The sequence below is a fragment of the Lithobates pipiens genome, unplaced genomic scaffold (genome assembly GCF_037356315.1).
Source record: "Lithobates pipiens isolate NorthernLeopardFrog02 unplaced genomic scaffold, aLitPip1_a1.2 Scaffold_25, whole genome shotgun sequence".
Lineage (NCBI taxonomy): Eukaryota > Metazoa > Chordata > Amphibia > Anura > Ranidae > Lithobates > Lithobates pipiens.
Window position 1 is genome coordinate 5,720,910 of NW_027507787.1, and position 21,093 is coordinate 5,742,002.

Sequence of the window (21,093 nt, forward strand, 5' to 3'; positions counted from 1 at the left end):
TTAGTCACAAATGACACCTGCCGGGTGATCAGGGGGTTAAACCTTTATTAGGTAATAAATGGCGGGTGCCCTGAAACTATAAAAAAATAACTAACCAACCAGCGTCACCTGTAACAGTTATATGGTGATCACTGGTGAAAGGGTTAACTAGGGGGCAATCAGGGGGCTTTATGCGGTAGTATATGGGGGTCCCTAGCGCTATAAAAAGCTGCGGCGAACCTAAATACCTACCTGCCTAACTAGCGTCACCTGTGACACTAATACGGCGATCAGAAAAATGATCGCTTATTAGGCTGGGTTCACACTGGAGCGATGCGGAAACGCCGCGAATCCGCGGCGGGTTCCCGCATCGCATGCCTCCCGGCGGCAGTTCACACTGCCCTATGCGAACTGCTGGGAGTGTCAGTGAAATGTTACTGACACCCCCAGATCAGTTCGCATATCGCAGTGCGATCTGCAAACTCGGATCGCATGGTGTGAACACCCATGCGATCCGATTCTGCTGCGGGCCAAAAAAAGGGTCCCGTGCGAATTTGCGGCGGGTGCGGCGGGTGTGGCGGGTGCGGCGGGTGCGGCGAATGGCTGAACTCGAATCGCACAGAGATCGGATGTGATTTGCACTGCAGTGCGGTGCGAATCACATTCGTTCTCATAAACCGCTGCAATGTGAACCCAGCCTTAGTGACACTGGCGACGGGGGGTGATCACGGGGTTAAACCTTTATTGGGGGGGTTAGGGGGGTACATTAGAACTAAAGGGGGCTAACCCTAACTGCCCTAACAGTTATTACAGTCACAAATGACACCAATGCAAAAAAAAAAAAAAAAAAATGACATTGGTGTCACTGTGACTGGGGGGCAGGGGTAATTGGGGGGGTGATCGGGGGGTAAAGGGGGGGTGTGAGTGTGCCTGGCATGTTCTACTGTGTGTGGGATGTGTTGGTGCAACTCACTGATCCGCTCTCCTCCGTGTCGGAACGAAAAATACCGACACGGAGGAGAGAATACATCACTTCCTCTCCTGTGTTTACATTACAGGAGAGGAAGTGATGTCACCGGGGATTTCCATTCGTCGGGAGCGATCGCGAGGGGGTGGCCATGAATGAATGGCCGTCCCCTCGTCCGGGATCGCTCCCGAACGAAAACCGACCGCCGCAGGCACCGGGCGGGGGCCCGATCGGGCCCCCGACCCGCGGGAGGCAAAGGACGTACATGTATGTGCTTATGCCTGCCCGTGCCATTCTGCCGATGTACATCGGCGTGCGGCGGTCGGCAAGTGGTTAAATAACAAACATGTTATACTTACCTCCACTGTGCAGCTCGTTTTGCACAGAGTGGCCCCGAACCTGCTCTTCTGGGGTCCCTCGGCGGCTGTCTCGGCTTCCTCCCGCAGGTGCTTCTCACGTTCATGCGAGCTCCCTCGCATTGGTGAGAAGCATCTGCGGGCGCGCTCCCGTGATACAGCCGGCAGCTATAGCCGCTCGCTGTATCACACGGCCCGGCGCTCCGCGTCAGTAGATGTGATTGACAGCAGCGCGAGCCAATGGCTGCGCTGCTTTCCATCCATCCACTCCAGTCAATCAGCGGCCATGCTGAACGGTGGAAAGGACGTCAGGGGACGAGCGCGGGACTTTCGAGGGGTGAGTTAAGTAAAACGGGGGGGGGGGGCTCGGGGCGCAGGCATTGTCAGATGTTTTTTCACCTTAATGCATAGAATGCATTAAGGTGAAAAAACATTTACCTTTACAACCCCTTTAAGGAAATTCTTTGAAGGGGCCCCAGGTCACCAGAATTGGTATCCCCATTGGAAGAGTTCCCCTCTATTACTTCTCTGGGGACAACCGAACATTTGGGGTTCTTTTACTTTCAATGGTAACAGGACAAATAGAATCTTCTTAATGGGGGCACAGACAGCAACCAAAACGAATAAATGTTCTAATCCCCTCAACTCTATTTAAACTTTTTGCCTTAAAGTGGTGTTGCCACCAAAAAAAAAAAAACAAATAGCTTAAAAAAAAAAAAAGAATTGGAAAAAAAAAATTTTTTTACTCGCCTCTAAATGCCTGTTGCTAGGGGGTCCCTCGTAGTCTGCCTTCTTCAGTGCCCGGGCTGGTGACATCACTTCCCATCGCGCCGCACAGTCATCTGGGACCTGTCACGTGTCCCAGATAAAAGTGCGGCGCCCTGCGCTGCTCGCACATGCGCAGTGGGTGCCCGGCTGTGAAGCCACAGCCGGGTGCCCACAGTAAGAATGCCGGCGCCGCTCGCAGAGCGGGAATGAGGGGGAGCTTTGTTCCCCCGCATCGCTGGACCCTGGGACAGGCAAGTGTCCAATTATTAAGTCAGCAGCTGCAGTGTTTGTAGCTGCTGACTTCTACTTTTTTTTTATTTTATATACTTTAGCCTAGGGTCACGCTGAAGGCGGGTTTGAAATTTCAAACTCGCATTTCAGTCCGAATTCAGGAGCAATTTCAGAGATATCTGTACGGGTTCCTGCACTGACATCTTTTGAAGTCCCAAAAAGTAGTGCAGGAAGTACTTTTGGGAATAGGCGCAGCGCCACAAAGTCGGCATTGCACCGGTTCGGATGGTGCCGCTGCCGGCAATAGGCGGCGATTTGACATGTTAAAGCAGCCTGATGTGTACGGGAGCTTAATGGTTCAAATCAAACTGCATATGGCCGGGCCTAAGTGACAGCTCTTAATCTGCTGAGGCTGCTACATTTAATGCACATGTAATCTCATGTGAAGAGTGTTGAAATGAATAGCTTGGTGTCCAAGGATAAGGATGGTCATCCTTGTCCATGAACAACCTGTAAAGTGATTGCCCCCAAGAGTTTTTATTTTTTTATAGACGTATACAATGTAAATATTTAGGGTTCTTATTCGTACAAAAGACTGACAAATATATGAAATATCCAAATCTTTTGTGTCAGGGTCTGAGCTGAGATATCTGGGGGTCACATGATTCAGCAGTGTATGTGCAGATTCTTGCTTGCAATGGTTTGGTTTGTTCTTCATGGGTTCAGTGATATAACACTTATCACCACATTCAGAGAGCCGCATATTTCCATGGAGATGTGTGAAGGAGTGCACAAATTTTTCAATGAAATATCACGGGCCTATGGAGCACCATGGTAGTTCATTCATGCTGCCTGTCAGATTGTATCTGCTTACCCATACGGGATGTACTGGGAAGCGGGCATATTGACAGATCTGCTGGAGACCTGCATGGCACCAGCAATCTGCTGATCACTGGTGCAATGCTTTACAGGTACCCCCCCCCCCCAAAAAAAAATTTTTTTTTTACCTGCAAAAAAAAATGTGCATTTATTTTTTTTTTTTGCAAAAAGTGAACTTCTCCTTTTTAATCTACAGGTTCACAGGTATGCTGTATCACTTACCTTACTCCTGGCTCCAGTAGGCTCCAGCTCTGTTTTAAAGCTCTTGGAGGTTGTCCCGCATTATGTGGCTCTATGAACCCTGCATTGTACGTGAGGAGGGCGAGCCTGTGTCTAAGCCCTTGTACACACGGGCGGAAATTCCGACGGAAAAATGTCCGATTTGACCGTGTTTTCGGATAATCCGACCGGGTGTGGGCTCCATCAGACTTTTTCCGTCAATGTCCGACCAACAAAGTTTGTGAGCTGGATATAAAATTTTCCCACAACATGATCCGATCGGACTTTATCCAGTCGTTTGTAGAGCATTCCAGTCGGACAAAGTGCCACGCATGCTCAGATCAAATTACAAGACCAAAGCTATTGGCTACTAGCCTGAACGTAGTCCCGTTGTAACGAACAAATGTCATCATGTTCCGAACGAATGGATCTTCCGCCAACTTTGTCCGACCGTGTGTATGCAACACCAGTTTCGGCCAAAATCCGTCGAAAAAAATCTGACGGATTTTGTGGTCGGAATTTCCGACCGTGTGTGCAAGGGCTTAGAGAGCACGCTACAGGCTGAGAGGAGGAAGGGATACAGAAAATACCTTTTGAGAGTTTAGTGAGGTCAAGTGTGGCTAATACCTCATGGGCAAGAGGTATGGAGTTAATGGCACATCTGTTGGGATGCACAAACACAGTTGCTGGTCCCAATCTGACAGCCATGCAGCTGTAGGTGCATGTCCACACACACACACACACACTGTATTTGGGGACACGGACCTGCACGGCTGTCTGTGCAACTGCCACATCCCAATAGTCATGAATGGGGATGCAAGAAAAAACACTTGGGCATCCTAGGTAAAGACGGCCCTTTGCACAGATCAGTGGTGGCTGGTGAAGTTTTAGGATGGGGGGGGGGGGTGGAAGACCCCGCCCTCCACATTTGACCCCCTCCCATTTCCCCACAAACCACACCTTTTATAGAATCCACATATACCATGCTGCACATTATACACAGGGCTCTGTACAGTACATCATATATCAAGCTGCACATTATACACAGGGCTCTGCACATCATATATCAGGTTGCACATTATACACAGGGCTCTGTACATCATATACCAGGCAGCACATTCTGTGTAGTAGTATGAGATCATATCACGATCATGGGCTACAGCTCAGCCCTCCTCCTCCCACTCAACCCCTTCTATCTGGTGGGGGGGGGGGGGGGGGGGTGTAAGTAGCTGGTCTTGCCTAGGGCAGAACATAGGCTAGCACCAACCCTGTATGCATGCAACAAATCCCCATGCACATATGAATTTTCATACAAACTGGTTATGGGTGTCTATGTCAAACATGCACATGAGTCATATGACGTGTCTGCACATGTGCCAGGTCCTGCTACATCATTCTGGCCTAGGCTGGGATTTATCAAGAAAAAAAAACGGAGTTTTTACTTTTTAAACAAATTTTTTTGGACCCTGCTTAAAACTCTGTTAGTAAAAAATGAGAGCTGCACACATTCATTTTTAAGGGATTCCTGTTTGTGCTGAATTGTCTCCCTTTCAGAGTAAAGTGTTTTGACTGATAGCTCCATAGAGTCTCTTTTATCTCCTGCCTTACCTAAGTGCTGATAACGGACATAAAACTGCCAAATAACAAAGGCTCTGTCAGGACATGAAAGAAAACTTTCCTTTTGTTAAGTGGCAGGTTTTCTCTCCTTTAGCAGCCCACAGAGAATAAGTACCATTCACTAATATATAATGTTTATTACTTACCATGACTTCTATTCTGAGTGAGAGTCTGAACATCAACAGCTTCCCATTATCTGCTGTGATCTGCTCAGGGGGGGGCGCTGGACTGAGCACACAAGTCCCAACGTCACTTCTTTGAGTGACGTCGGTATTGCAGCTCAATGAATCTCGGCCGGCCACTCCATCGCGCCGGAAGCTGTGGCGTGATCGACTGCGCCACAGAGCGAGTTTTTTTGAGGCAAATGAAGCGCCGCGTCTGCAATCTCGTGATTGCATAGATGTGGCGCTTCCCATATTGTACTGCGCCCGGCACACAGTGCGCACAAGGACATAAAAAATAAAAAATTAAAGTGACATGCTTAAATAATTTTTTTTTTTTTTTTGACTGCCTGGGGGAGGCGGCGCCCGGGCGCCCCCTATGAACGGGCCGCCACTGGCACATATGTATACTTGAGTATCTCCCTGTGGATGAAGCCTTAGGAAAAAGAGGAAAGTAAAGCTGGCCATAGATAGATCAAAGTTCAGCAGGGGCCTGCAGAATTTCGATCCATCTATGGTCATTCCCATTTCCAGAGGGGTCAATTTAATGAACAATTTATTTTTCGAGCGGGGCTGCTGGTAAATTTTCCTTTGATCAGTGCATGCAGCTAATTTTCTGCAGTGCTGATCAGTGTATTCTGAATGAGTAGGAGTTCTGCTCTCATATAATACCTTAATGGGGAGGATTCGTCCATTCACCTCATATTTGTGAATGGGGGAATTTGTTCCTTTTTTTTTTTCTTCGATCAGACCACTGAATGATTAAAAAAATAAAAAAACAAAAAATAACCTCGAACAATTTATGCCTAGTAGAGCTGCACAATTAATCGTCAAGAATCGTTATCACGATCTTGACTTAAGTGTTTCAAAATTCTTTCTATGCAAAGAATTCTCTCGGCTCTTCTGAAGCCACAGCCATCAAAAGAAAGGAAGAGAAAAACCTGCCAAGAATCAAAACATTCTTTATCAGTTGAACTTAAGTATAAACACTGTAACAATTTGTCAATGGAATAGACTTTGGTGTGTAAATGAGGGAAGTTTAACCACTTAGACACTAAATCTTTTTCTGACATTTGTTGGTGAAGTTTAAAATCTTTTTTTATTATTTATTTATTTTTATTTTTTTGTTGCTAGAACATTACTTAGAACCCCCCCCAAACATTATATATTTTAGTAGGCATCCTAGAGAATAAAATGTTGGTTGCAATATTTTATGTCACACTGTATTGCACAGCGATCTTTTCAAATGCAATTTTGTTTTTGAAAAATTACTTTAATTAAAAAAAAAAAAAAAAAAAAACGAACCAGTAAAGTTAGCGTTTTTTTTTTTTTTTTTTTGTCTAAAATGAAAGATTTTATATCTCGAGAATGGTGAGAGAATTGTGATCTTTTTATTATAAGTAAAAAAAATTGTGATTCTCATTTTGGCCACAATGGTGCAGCTCTAATGCCTAGCTTTGCTTACCAAAAATTGAAGAGACCCTGCCATCAACTTGTAAAAATACAGATTGGTGCAATGAAAAATCAAGTATTCAAATGCCTACTTTTTACCCTTAAACATTTTTATTATTTACTTGCAGTGTAACTCTAAACCTGTTAGACCCGAAAGGGCTTCCTTCCCTCGCTCTCATGGGTGGTGCCTCTGAGGTCTGCCAGTTCATTTCAGGAAGTAAGGGAGGGGGAAATTTGTTATGGGGCTATTTTAGCTTAGGAGGAAGAGGTTTGTAGTGGAAGGAGGGTAGGTAATGGGCTTGTTTTCTATGTGCCCGTGCAGTGACTGGCATTGATCAAGTGCAGAAAGACTCCAGTCACCACACATACTATGAATGAGCCCTTCTATACACATCCCTAAGATGTCCCCAGTTCTGGGTTTCATGAAGAATTCATAGACTCCTCAGTTATAACCACAGATCCTTCCATACACTTGTATGCAGGAGAAGCAGTGGTAGAAAAGGAAACCTACAGTTTAAATGCTGGAAAACTAGTTCTGTACAATATAGACACGTGATCATCAAAGGATATGTCCAGCCAAAGCCTTTTACATAGAGAAAGGAAATATTGCTACTACTGCTTTCAGCTCTTTCAGAGTCATTCGCACTTGTGGAAGCCCTTGTTGCCTCTCTGAAGAGTGATCCATGGTGGAATGCTTTTCACAGGGTAATTGACAGCTGGAAGACAATATGTCACCTCACTGTTTTAACCCTTAAAAGCACACACCATTGAATCACAAACATGTGCTTTCCACGCCTTTGCAGCCCTATTCACTTGAATGGCTTGCTTTCATTGAGGATACTGTCCATAGAGCGTGACATGGGGTATAATGTTTGCCATAGCCATGCATGTGTACAACCTTGTACCTGGCATGAATTGCATCCTTGGCCATTCATGTATGCAACCTTGTACCTGGCATGCATTGCATCCTTGGCCATGCGTGTGTACAACCTTGTACCTGGCATGCATTGCATCCTGGGCCATGCGTGTGTACAACCTTGTACCTGGCATGAATTGCATCCTTGGCCATGCATGTATGCAACCTTGTACCTGGCATGCATTGCATTCTGGGCCATGCGTGTGTACAACCTTGTACTTGGCATGCATTGCATCCTGGGCCATGCATGTTTACAACCTTGTACCTGGCATGCATTGCATCCTGGGCCATGCGTGTGTACAACCTTGTACCTGTCATGCATTGCATCCTGGGCCATGCGTGTGTACAACCTTGTAAATTACATGCATTGCATCCTGGGCCATGTGTGTGTACAACCTTGTACCTTACATGCATTGCATCCTTGGCCATGCGTGTTTACAACCTTGAACCGGCCATGCGTATGTACAACCTTGTACCTGGCATGCATTGCATCCTGGGCCATGCGTGTGTACAACCTTGTACCTGTCATGCATTGCATCCTGGGCCATGCGTGTGTACAACCTTGTAAATTGCATGCATTGCATCCTGGGCCATGTGTGTGTACAACCTTGTACCTTACATGCATTGCATCCTTGGCCATGCGTGTGTACAACCTTGTACCTGGCATGCATTGTATTCTGGGCCATGCATGTATATATCCTTGTACCTGGCATGCATTGCATCCTTGGCCATGCATGTGTACAACCTTGTGCCTGACATGCATTGCATCCAGGGCCACAACCCTCCTTTGTTTCCTGGAATGAACTCGCAGACCTCAGAGGCAGCACCCAGCAGAGCGAAGGAAGGAATCCCTTTCAGGTCTAACAAGTTCCGTGGCTCTGAACTTGTTAGACCTGAAAGGGATGCCTGCAAGTAAATAATAAAAATGTTCAAGCCGGGGCAAAGTACGCAAGTAGACATTTGAATACTTGATTTTTCAATGCACTAATCTGCATTTTTAGTTGGTGACAAGGTCTCTTCAATTTTTGGTAAGTAAAGCTAGGCATACATTGATTATGGATTTTTTTTTTTTTTTTTTTTTTTGGTCCATCTGACAATGAAATGAAAAATTTGTATGGCCCTGACAATGGATCTAAAAAGGTAGTTTATGTGTTTATTTTTACAGTGATATTTGTATTATATATTTTTTTTATTTTTTTTGTTTTTAGTCAATCCTTACTTTTTAATAGGGTCTTGCTAGGTTATCTTTTTATAAAAATGTTCCGCACCCCGTCGATCTTTGACCTCTTTTATGTAGTTCCAGAATCTCTCCACTCCAGAAAGAACGTTGATATAATGCTACTCAGTAGCAATGGATGTCACAGGAAGAGTTTAATGTTTTATCTTCAGTTCTGATAACAGTGTTGAACTTTGACATATACAGATCTATCTATCTATCTATCTATCTATCTAGTATGTGTTAAGCCTCCTACACACGAATGAGAAATCTCAGAAAAATGATTGTCTGCGTGTTACAACTTTGGAAGTATTGTAATGTATTCTTTAGTTTCCGAGTGGTCTTGCTCTTCTATTATTGTACGATCGACTCAAAAGCAGAATTTTTCGTCTGATTTGCTGATCGTGTGTATTAGGCTTAAAGGAGAAGTCTGGCCAAAGATCGTTTTGGCTGGGCCTCTCCTATGGATTACAGGAGTGCAATTAGTTTTGCACTCCAGTGACCCGTTTTCAGCAGAGAGCTGAAATCTGTCCATCCCTACAATAAAGTCTGGATCCGCCAAGCACTTGGACTGATACCCATCTCAGCCTGTCGGCGAGCTGCTGAGTGCCGGAGACGGTCGCTCCGCCCCCTCTACTGCTCAGCGCTCCAGTGAGTGGGGAGGGAGAAGAGCAGAGAGCTGTGACTGACAGTCTGCATTTCTTTGCTCATGGTGCTCTGCAAACCGAGTGATTGGTGATGTTCGATCGCTCGGTTTGCATTTCAGAGGCACTGGGGGACAGATACAGCATTGGACCAATGCTGCATCCACCTAGGTAAGTATAAATGGGGGGGAAAAAATAAAATAAAACCCATACTTCTCTTTTAAGTGATATCGGTAGTAGCAGTTGGCATCCATTTAGTTTTAGCCCCCGTTCACATCGGTGCGACTTGTCAAATAAAAGTTGCATGACGTCTCACCCTATTTCTGGCTGTAGTACTGTTTAAATTGGTGCAACTCCAACTTGCACCAACTTTGAAAAGGTTCCGGCACTATTTTTGGTGCTTTCATATGCGACTTGCATTGTCGGTCGCACATATTTCGGCAAACGGCACATGAAATTGCACTGACTGGTGCCAAGGGGGCAGAAGGCTGGTGAATTATTTGTAGTTGTGAGACTTCTGATACGTTGTGGATTTAAGAAGCCTGAGTGTTGGATAGATCCAAATGGTGCCTCTTTCAGAATCCAATCCCTCTTTTCCTCTCCTTTTGGCCAGATGTATAGACATTCATAAATAAAGCTATTATTTAAAGTGGATGTAAACCCCATTCCTGAAATCTGACCTGGGCACACATATCTGTAGCTTTTACCTATCTCTCTCCAAAGCCCTGTGTCTTTCTGCTGCTCTGTTATCAGCATGATAACTTCTGACAAGTTCTCCAACCGATGAGCAGAGAGCTTGTCTATTCACAGTACAGCTCTGCAAGTTTCTTTGTTCCTCTGCCTATGTGGAAGGAGGGGTGTGTGCCTTTCCTCCAATCAGCTCACACGCAGTGTAAGCCCAGACTCCCCTCCCACTGCTGAAACAGGAAGAACATTTTCTAACAATGTGTGCTTTCTATAGGGTATAGAAAGCTGAAGACAGCAGATATACATGTAAAACTTATGCAGGGAGATTTGTTCCATCTCTGTATTATCTGAGGCTGTTCACTTCACTGGGTATAGGAGAGGGTTTACATCCACTTTAAAGCATATTTAAAGCCAAAAACAGTTTTCATAGATTTTGGACAAAGTGGGAAAGGATTAGAACTCCTGTCTTGTATTTACTGCGCTGTTAGAGAACATTTCCTTCCTTCCTGTCCTGCTGGCAGCGGTTTCCACAGATAGAAATGAGTGAAAACCTGTAACAGGGACACACAATTCAAATCTGACGGGTTCTAGTCTTCTCCTGATCCAATGTGACAAAGTTTGGGTAAATCTCTCTAAAGGCTCATTCACGTAAGCAGCTGGAGGGCAGAATAATAGGCCCTCTGTAAGTTGACAGACAAGGCTGTACACATGCGTGGCCATGGCAAATGTTCTACCCCATGTCACTTTCTATGGACAGTACCTTCGCTGAAGGGGGGCACAACTGCATGTAATGACAATGTTTGCGATTCAAAGGTGTGGGCTTTTCAGGGTTAAAGTAAAACTAAAGACAAAACTTTTTTCCAGTTCTGGATAAAGTCAGAGGAATTAGAACACCTATTAGGTTTTTATTGCTATCTGTGCTCCCATTCGGGAGATTCACTTTCTCTATTTGTCATGTTTACCATCATCATTGAAAGTAAAAGAAAATCCCAACTTTTGGGATGTCCCCAGAAATGTAATAGAGGGGAAATCTTCCAATGGGGGGGGGGGGGGCAAGGAATTGCCTAATTTGCAGGCATTTTCTCTCACTTCCTGTTTGGCTGTGGGACAGGAAGCGAAGAGAAATCTCCCACATGGGACACAGATGTAAAAAAAAATTTTTTTTCACCATCTGTCTCTGAAATGTCCCTTACGGACATCCTTTTGGTCTAAAAATCACGAGATTATAGCTGCCCCACCTCTCCAGTACCTTCTCAGCCAATAGAAACATGTCTGTGTATACTGTGTGTGTGTGTGTGTGTGTGTGTGTGTGTGTGTGTGTGTGTGTATACTCTGTGGCCCCATAATCTCCTATTGCCCGGGGGCCCAATGTGTTGTCAGTCCACCCCTGCCTTTGATCACGTGTCTATATTATACAGAACTAGTTTTCCAGCGTTTTAAATCATTGTATTTGTTTCCTTTTCTACCACTGCTTTTCCTGCATACAAAGTGTATGGAAGGATCTGTGGTTATAACTGATCATTTTATGGTCTATAAATTCTTCATGAAGCCCAGACAAGGGAACATCTTAGGGGTGTGTATAGCGTGCGCTCTCTCTTCCCGGAAAGTTTGCTGGTAACTAGGTAGGTTAGATATTTGTGTGTTTTGCAAAGCTTGTGTGTGGGAGTGGAGTGTTGTTGGCAGCTGTTGTAGCTATTTTCATAGGATCACTCCCTAAGTGCATTAGGCCCACAGGCATCGCCAGGCCTTTTCAGAGCAGAGCTGCAAGGAGTGTCTGCAAGTAATGACAGATATGGAGAATGCAGACAAAACCAGGAAGCTGGATTATGGCTCCAGCTGTGTCCTGGAACCACCCGTTCATGCCGCCTGCTTGTTATTGGTGGTTCCTGTAGGACTTTATAGGGGTTGTAAAGATCCGTTTTTAATTTCTAAATAGGTTCCTTTAAAGTGGAAGTAAACCCACTTTTTTAACTTTTACCTACAGGAAAGCCTATAATAAGGCTTACCTGTAGGTAAAAAAAATATCTCCTAAACCTGTACGGTTTAGGAGATATTCCCCTCGGTATGCGCCGCTGACTGCAGCGGCGCATGCGCACAAGGGGGTTCTCTCCGCGAAAATCCGGCAGCGCTCGTCCGGCCGGATTTAAATCTCCCGCGCGCATGCGCGGGAGTGACGATATCGCGGCTCCGGCCACTCACAGCGCCGGAGCCGCGATACCCGGAAGAGACGCCGAGGGAGCATGTCGGCTTCCTCGGCGTGGATCGGGCGAGATGTCGGGGCCTCGTTCTAAGGTAAGTATTTCATAATGAGCTAGTATGCGGTGCATACTAGCTCATTATGCCTTTTGCTTTGCAGGTTTTAAAAAAAAAAAAAAAAATGCGGGTTTACTACCGCTTTAAGCTAGTGCATTGTTGGTTCACTTACCTTTTCCTTCGATTTCCCTTCTAAATGTTTTTTTTCTTTGTTTTCTTTGAATTTCTCACTTCCTGTTCCTCCTCAGTAAGCTGTTCTGGCTGACTAAACACCGCTCGGATGATGGTGTGAAGTTTACTGAGGAGAAACAGGAAGTGTGAAATTCAGACAAAGAAAAAAACATTTATGCCGCGTACACACGACCAGACTTTTTGACAGCAAAGGTCTGACGGAATGAGTCCATCGGACAATTCGATCGTGTGTGGGCTCCATTGGACCTTTGCTTGCCAAAAATCCGGCGGACTTTAGAAATAGAACATGCTTTACATTTTTCCGCCGGACCGAGAAATCCGTTCGTGTGTATGCTAGTCCAACGGACAAAAACCGACACTAGGGCAGCTATTGGCTACTGGCTATGAACTTCCTTATTCTAGTCCGGTCGTACGTCATCACGTTCAAATCTGTTGGACTTTGGTGTGATTGTGTGTGGCCAAGTCCGTTCATTCAGAAAGTCAGTCGGAACTCTGGCGAAAGACCGTCGGACCTAGTCCCTCGAAGTCTGGTCGTGTGTACGCGGCATTAGAAGGGAAATTGAAGGAAAAGGAAAGTGAACCAACAATGCACTAGCTTAAAGGAACCTATTTAGAAAATAAAAAACAAACCTTTACAACCCCTTTAAGGCTGGGTTCAGACATGTGCAGCGCGCATTGAAGCTCCGTTTTCACAGCTAATTGACAAAGTAGTTGTTCAGCCTTTCACATCAGTTTGTGATCAGGATTGCCTCAGTATCGGGTCAGGATTTTATCTTGTTCACAAAGGAATGCATCTGCAAATGCGTTCCCATAGAAGATATGTGCTTGCAATTCGCATCGCAATGCCCAGAAAGCGCACATGTTTTTTGGGCAATGTGGAGTGCGAATGCAATGCATGTATGTGAACCAGCCTCATTCAAATGAACGTATTTTAAAATGTAATGCAAATTGGATGCGTGTAAGCCACATCAAATTTGCATAGGTGTGAAGCCAGCCTAAGCCTTGGATTCTCTGTGGACCTATCAAACTTTGTGTTCTAGAATATGACTGGTTCTCTTGCTCAGTGCTATAAAGGCCCATACACACAATCAGACTTTTTGACAACAAACATGCAAATTAGCTGTTTTAAGGCAACATCCGACCGTGTGTACGCTCCATCGGACAAACTTTCTCGGTTTTCATAAGAGTTTTGTTGGCTGTGCAAACGGACAAACTTTCTGGCAACAAAAGTCTGATGGAGCAAAGTCTGATCGTGTGTACAGAAAACCATAGGACTTTTGTACAAAGTACAAACATGCATGCTCAGAACCAATGCAAAAGATCAGACAACAATATAGAAGTTGACCAAAGGTGGCGGTAAAGAGCATAAAAACCACGTGATTTGGTGAAAGTTGGCTGAAAAAGTCCTGCCGTGTGTATGCAATACAAGTTCACGGCCAATGCCCTTTGTACAAAAATCCACGGGAAAGTTTGTACAAAGTCCGCTCGTGTGTATGAGGCTTTAGTCGCACCGTATCTTGCCTGGTTTGCTCTTTTAAATGAGCATAAAGAAAGTAAATGCTTCTATATGCCCGTACACACAATCAGATTTTGTGACAACAAACATGCAAATTAGCTGTTTTGGAGCAACATCCGACCGTGTGTACGCTCCATCGGACAAACTTTTTCGGTTTTCTTCGGACTTTTGTTGGCTGTGCGAATGGACAAACTTTTCAACAAGATAAGTCCAATGTGGAGCAAAGTCTGATCGTGTGTACGCAAAACCATCGGACTTTTGTACAAAGTACAAACACGCATGCTGAGAACTAAATCAAAAGATCAGACAACAATACAGAAGTTGACCAAAGGTGGCGCTGGAGTAATTGAACGTCCTCTTTTGAAGTGTCGTCAGTACGTTGAAACGTCACTATGTTCGTGTTTGTTGCCTAAAAAGTCAGATCGTGTGTATGCAATACAAACTTACGGCCAATGCCCTTTGTACAAAAGTCCACGGGAAAGTTTGTACAAAGTCTGATCGTGTGTATGAGGCTTGTGAATGTGGGGTTATCTCTGCTGTATGTAGCCTTGGTAGTCTTAAGCCTCATAATGACGTTTCAATGTACTGACATCACTTCAAAAGAGGACGTTCAATTACTCCAGCGCCACTTTTGGTCAACTTCTGTATTGTTGTCTGATCTTTTGCATTGGCTCTGAGCATGCGTGTTTGTAAAGTCCGATCGTTTTCTGTACATGCGATCAGACTTATGTTGTCAAAAAGTTTGTCCCTTCGCACAGCCAACAAAAGTCCGATGAAAACCAAAAAAGTTTGTCCGATGGATCGTACACATGGTCGGATGTTGCTCCAAAACAGCTAATTTGCATGTTTAGCCTCATACACACGATCGGACTTTGTACAAACTTTCCTGTGGATTTTTGTACAAAGGGCATTGGCCGTGAACTTGTAATGCATACACACGGCAGGACTTTTTCAGCCAACTTTCACCAAATCACGTGGTTTTTCTGCTCTTTACCGCCACCTTTGGTCAACTTCTGTATTGTTTTCTGATCTTTTGCATTGGTTCTGAGCATGCGTGTTTGTACAAAAGTCCTATGGTTTTCTGTACACACGATCAGACTTTGCTCCATCAGACTTTTGTTGCCAGAAAGTTTGTCGTTCGCACAGCCAACAAAAGCCCGATGAAAACCGAAATTTTGTCCGATGGAGCGTACACACGGTCGGATGTTGCTCCAAAACAGCCAATTTGCATGTTTGTTGTCAAAAAGTCTGATCAAGTGTTTGGGCCTTTACGGTGCCTGCAGACATCAAAGAACTTTCACCCAATCTCTCAGGACCCGTCTTTGGATACCTGCATGGAGTTTACTCAGCTAAGTGGCAGATTATAAATTGGAGTGGTTGGGGGCAGCCGCTTAGGGCCCACAGATTCTGAGGGACCTTTGCACGACTGCCAACCTGCTAAATACATTGGTAGCTCCGTAATGAAAGTAAATCCCATGTCATCTGATGACATGACGCAGAACCTAGGGGTAAATGTCTTTGGAGCCACACTGGTTGCGAGAAAAAACCCCAAAGCCAGCGGCAGCACCTTCTCTCATCTTATGCGGGGACCTTACTTGCCACACAAAGGGGCACTTCACTCATCACCACATTCAGAGGGAAATTCAGTGACCACCAATGAATGGAGCCAGTTACTGACCACAACTTTAGGGGATCATTTTGCAGACCACCAACGTAAAGGTTAATTTTATCAGCCATCAATGTATAGGGGGCACTTTACCAATGACCAGAGTAAGGGGGCACTTCAGACTACGAAACTAACAGAGGTCATTAGATGTTGAGGAAGTAAGAAAGGAAGATTCAATGTTTTCTGTATGTCTACCCTGGTTAGGGCAGAAACAACAAATCAACATAATCGATTAAATTAGGCCTATAGTATAATGCTTGTTATACACGTGACATTTGAAGGTATTTAATATCGCATGTAACATTTGATGTTATCTCTTCAGGTGTTGAGGCGTTATCTCTAAAGCCATGAGTTATCCTGGTTATCCTTCAATGGGCGGGTTTCCCCCTATCCCTACAGGTAAGGCATTGGGCACCTTGTATTCATATTGCAATGTTGTGTGTATTTACTTATATTGTGTAATGATTATAGTTGGGTTTTACATTTAATTTTTTGCTTTTGTATTGGACATTTTATCAAAATGTCATGTTTTAGAATTTTTTAGTAGAAAATGCTTTCTTTTCTGAATTTTGAATATATTAGTGTAAAGGTTAGTATTGGCTGAGGGATCAAATTGCTGATTGAAATTTAAATGGAAGTACCTCTAAAATGCAACAATTTTCTAGAAAACAAAGTCTCTTTTGCCAAAAAAAAACTGCTGCTATTTTTTTTTTTTTTTTTTTTAAACCTGTAATCTGTATGTAGCACTACCCCCGAAGGAGCTGCTGGTTAGATTTGGGCTTACAGTTACCTTCTTTTCTCCACACTTCACATCTAGGGGTGTCCCGTGGTAGATGGCCCAGTAACTAGAGAGACTGACAACAAATCCACTTGAATGGATTTTATTTGCAAAACGTAGACAATTAAACAGTCTCTTAAATTGAGATCAGAGGGTTGGAAAGGAAGTTCAGGTACTCTTAGTATCAAAGTCAAATGTTGAAGAACTTGCTTACTTTGACTGCATCCAGAGAAAAGCCATTCACAACTGGATGATCACTCAAGTTGGACAGTCCCTCTCTCACAAGGCCGAGCAGCCAACAAGGTGCTTAACTCAGGAACAAGTCTCTGCCACAGACGTTGTTGTAGAACATACAAGATAATGTCTCTGCCACAGACGTTGTAGAACACGTAGGAAAACTAAACTTGAAGAACACTCGTGGGATAGCTGGATCTTTCAGCCAGCTTGGCAATATCCACCAGACTGGATTCTCTTGGGTACTTCAGCCCTTCAAGGCTCTTACTAAGAAACCAACCTGTACGTGGTCTTCTTCTGAAGAGTCCTCCCCTGGAATGTTTGAAGTCAATGGGTCTCTCCCAAACCGGAGACGGCACCCAACCACCTCAGAATCCTCCTTTAGTTTCCTTGCCTCAGGCTAGCCAGCCCCGAGACATCAAGATCGGGTGGATCCTCACCCCAGGCCATAGCCTTCCTGGGGGCTGGTCAGGAGGACTAGGACCATGAAGTCAGTACATCCTTCTGGACCGGAACACCGAAACATGTGACGTCTGCATCTTAAATACCCTCTCCCTGAAAGCACAGCAAGAGCGCCACTCTCACTGGGCGGGCTCCAAGAGTAACTTAAGCACCTAACCAGACCATAGTTTCATACCTCCCAGAAGAGACAGTGCCCCCTGTGGCCAGGCTGAACATCTCATAGTCCAGTCAGACTGATGCTGAAGTCCGAATTTAGACAGTTGTGCCCAAACCAAACTGCAGTTTAGGCATAACCTTGACTTTGAAAAGCGCATAGCGCCTGCTCTTCAGGAGCTGCCGCTACATGTACACTGACTGCAGCTTATGCACAGTGCAGTGTACACACCCGGCATCGTGCATATGCTGAAATGAAGATAGTTGCTGAGAGAATCTGCAAAATGCAAAAAACACAAAAATTGCATAGGTGTGAATAAGGCCTTAGTCCCCATTTTACACTCATGCGATGTGGGGAACCGGCTGGGGTTCAGACAAGAATCGCATTATCTTATAAGATTATTGTAAAACTGAAAGTGACAAGATTTCTTTAACTGTACCATAGCCAATAAATTGTGTGGCACTGGTGAGTGTATATTCACCTTTCCTAAATCATGTGAATGCTTAATCCATTGTCTCCTAATGTACCTTGCAGCTGTGAGCGTGGTATCGATTTTTTTTTATTTATTTATTTATTTATTTATTTATTTATTTTTTAACGGCTGGCAAACGGCTTTCAGATAAATTAGCTGGGCGTTCCCCTGGCGACTAATGGACACAGAAGCTGCATGTATTACGTCACTTTGGGGTTCACAGCTGTCATGCCTTGAATACTGTAGTGAAGGATACAGCTAACCAATCGCCCATTGTTTCATCCCTCTGTACACACCCATTTCAAATGTGCAGTGTAGAGCAAACGTGTGTGTGTGTGTGTGTGTGTGTGTGTATATATATGTGTGTGTGTGTGTGTGTGTATATGTGTGTATGTGTATATATATATATATATATATATATATAATTACACGCCTACAGGGGCTAGGTCTACAAAAAATCTGGGGCTAGAGCTCATAGCAGTGTAGTAAAGAAAGTCATACACTTGGACGGGCATACACATGTAATATACGTGTGAGTATATATCTCCAGAGAGCCCCCCACTTACATCCGGGTCCCCAGAGAGCCTCCTCCTTACATCGGGGTCCCCAGAGAGCCACCCCCTGCAGAGACTCGGGGCTATAGCCCCAAAAGCCACCCCATAGCGACTCCTGTGTGTGTGTGTGTGTGTGTGTATGTATATATATATGTATGTATATATATGTATGTGTGTGTATATATATATATATATATATATATATATATATATATATATATATATATATATATATATATATATATATATATATATTACACACATATACACACACACAGTGCCTTGCAAAAGTATTCGGCCCCCTTGAACTTTTCAACCTTTTGCCACATTTCAGGCTTCAAACATAAAGATATAACATTTTAATTTTTTGTGTAGAATCACCAACAAGTGAGACACAATTGTGAAGTGGAACGAAATCTATTGGATAATTTTAAACTTTTTTTAGCAAATAAAAAACTGAAAAGTGGTGCATGCAAAATTATTCGGCCCCTTTACTTTCAGTGCAGCAAACTCACTCCAGAAGTTCAGCGAGGATCTCTGAATGATCCAATGTTGTCCTAAATGACTGATGGTGATAAATAGAATCTACCTGTGTGTAATCAAGTCTCTGTATAAATGCACCTGCTCTGTGATAGTCTCAGGGTTCTGTTGAAAGCGCAGAGAGCATCATGAAGACCAAGGAACACACCAGGCAGGTCCGTAATACTGTTGTGGAGAAGTTTAAAGCTGGATTTGGATACAAAAAGATTTCCCAAGCTTTAAACATCCCAAGGAGCACTGTGCAAGGGATCATTTTGAAATGGAAGGAGTATCAGACCACTGCAAATCTACCAAGACCTGGCCGTCCCTCTAAACTTTAAGCTCAGACAAGGAGAAGACTGATCAGAGATGCAGCCAAGAGGCCCATGATCACTCTGGATGAACTGCAGAGAACTACAGCTGAGGTGGGAGTCTGTCCATAGGACAACAATCAGTCGTACACTGCACAAATCTGGCCTTTATGGAAGAGTGGCAAGAAGAAAGCCATTTCTCGAAGATATCCATAATAAGTCTCGTCTAAAGTTTGCCACAAGCCACCTGGGAGACACACCAAACATGTGGAAGAAGGTGCTCTGGTCAGATGAAACCAAAATCAAACTTTTTGCCCACAATGCAAAACGATATGTTTGGCGTAAAAGCAACACAGCTCATCACCCTCAACACACCATCCCCACTGTCAAACATGGTGGTGGCAGCATCATGGTTTGGGCCTGCTTTTCTTCAGCAGGGACAGGGAAGATGGTTAAAATTGAGGGGAAGATGGATGCAGCCAAATACAGGACCATTCTGGATGAAAACCTGTTGGGGGACGGAGATTTATCTTCCAACAAGACAATGATCCCAAACATACAGCAAAATCTACAAAGGAATGGTTCACAAATAAACGTATCCAGGTGTTAGAATGGCCAAGTCAAAGTCCAGACCTGAATCCAATCGAGAATCTGTGGAAAGAGCTGAAAACTGCTGTTCACAAACGCTCTCCATCCAACCTCACTGAGCTCGAGCTGTTTTGCAAGGAAGAATGGGCAAGAATTTCAGTCTCTCGATGTGCAAAACTGATAGAGACATACCCCAAGCGACTTGCAGCTGTAATCGCAGCAAAAGGTGGCTCTACAAAGTATTAACGCAAGGGGGCCGAATAATTTTGCACGCCCCATTTTTCATTTTTTTATTAGTTAAAGAAGTTTCAAAAATCCAATAGATTTCGTTCCACTTCACAATTGTATCCCACTTGTTGGTGATTCTTCACAAAAAATAAAAATTTTATATCTTTGTTTGAAGCCTGAAATGTGGCAAAAGGTTGAAAAGTTCAAGGGGGCCGATACAAGGCACTGTGTGTGTGTGTGTGTATGTGTATGTGTGTGTGTATATATATATATATATATATATATATATATATATATATATATATATATATATATATATATATATATATATATATATATATATATATATATATACATACACATACACCCTTTCACACTGCCAGCACCCGGGTGATGGTGGTAAAGTGCCGCTAGTTTTAGTGGCGCTTTACTGTTTTTTTGGCGCTTTTCGGGCACTAGTGGGCCCCCGAAAAGCTTTTAACCCCCATTAGTGCCCGAATAAAGGGTTAAAAGCTTTGCAGGCACTTAGATTTCAATGGGCAGGATCGCTTTAGGAGCACCTCAAAGAAGCTGCTTGCAGGGCTTTTTTGACGTCCTACCAGCGCAGCCCAGCCCCCCCCCCCGGTGTGAAAGCACTCGGGCTATCACACTGGGATTGCAGATGAGGCTTTTTACAGGCGCTATTTTTAGTGATAAAGCGCCTGAAAAATACCTCCAGTGTGAAAGGGGTGTTAAAGCTTCACATATTTCCTATCTATTTGCTTGACACAGCCCCATCTTTAATAATTTTACACAAATGTGCAGTTATGTGGGATGTGATTTCAGCCCATTCATTTTCAATGGGCTGAAATCTCATCGCACCACACCAAAAGTAGTCAATGCGCTACTTTTGAAAACTCACTGCAACCGGATCGCATGGTACTTTTGAATCTAGTGCAGGCAAACTCTGTGTATTTGCAACCTGCGTTTGGGTTGTCGTTAACTTAACACCCTCTGCAGTTTGCAACTGCAGTGCGTTTTTGAACGTGGCCCTAAGACTTTAGTTTATTGGCAAGGTTGACTTCTTTTTTTGGA

At 44.1% G+C, this 21,093-nt stretch overlaps 1 protein-coding gene across 1 annotated transcript in view; it reads left to right on the top strand.

The window, feature by feature from the left end:
- Positions 1-21,093, top strand: part of ANXA11 (annexin A11) — a 93,318-nt gene that overhangs the window by 26,972 nt on the left and 45,253 nt on the right. The window contains exon 2 of the mRNA XM_077453991.1: positions 16,042-16,118. Within this exon, the coding sequence (XP_077310117.1) occupies positions 16,067-16,118 (52 nt within the window). The 5' untranslated portion in view covers positions 16,042-16,066. The remainder of the gene's footprint in view (positions 1-16,041; positions 16,119-21,093) is intronic.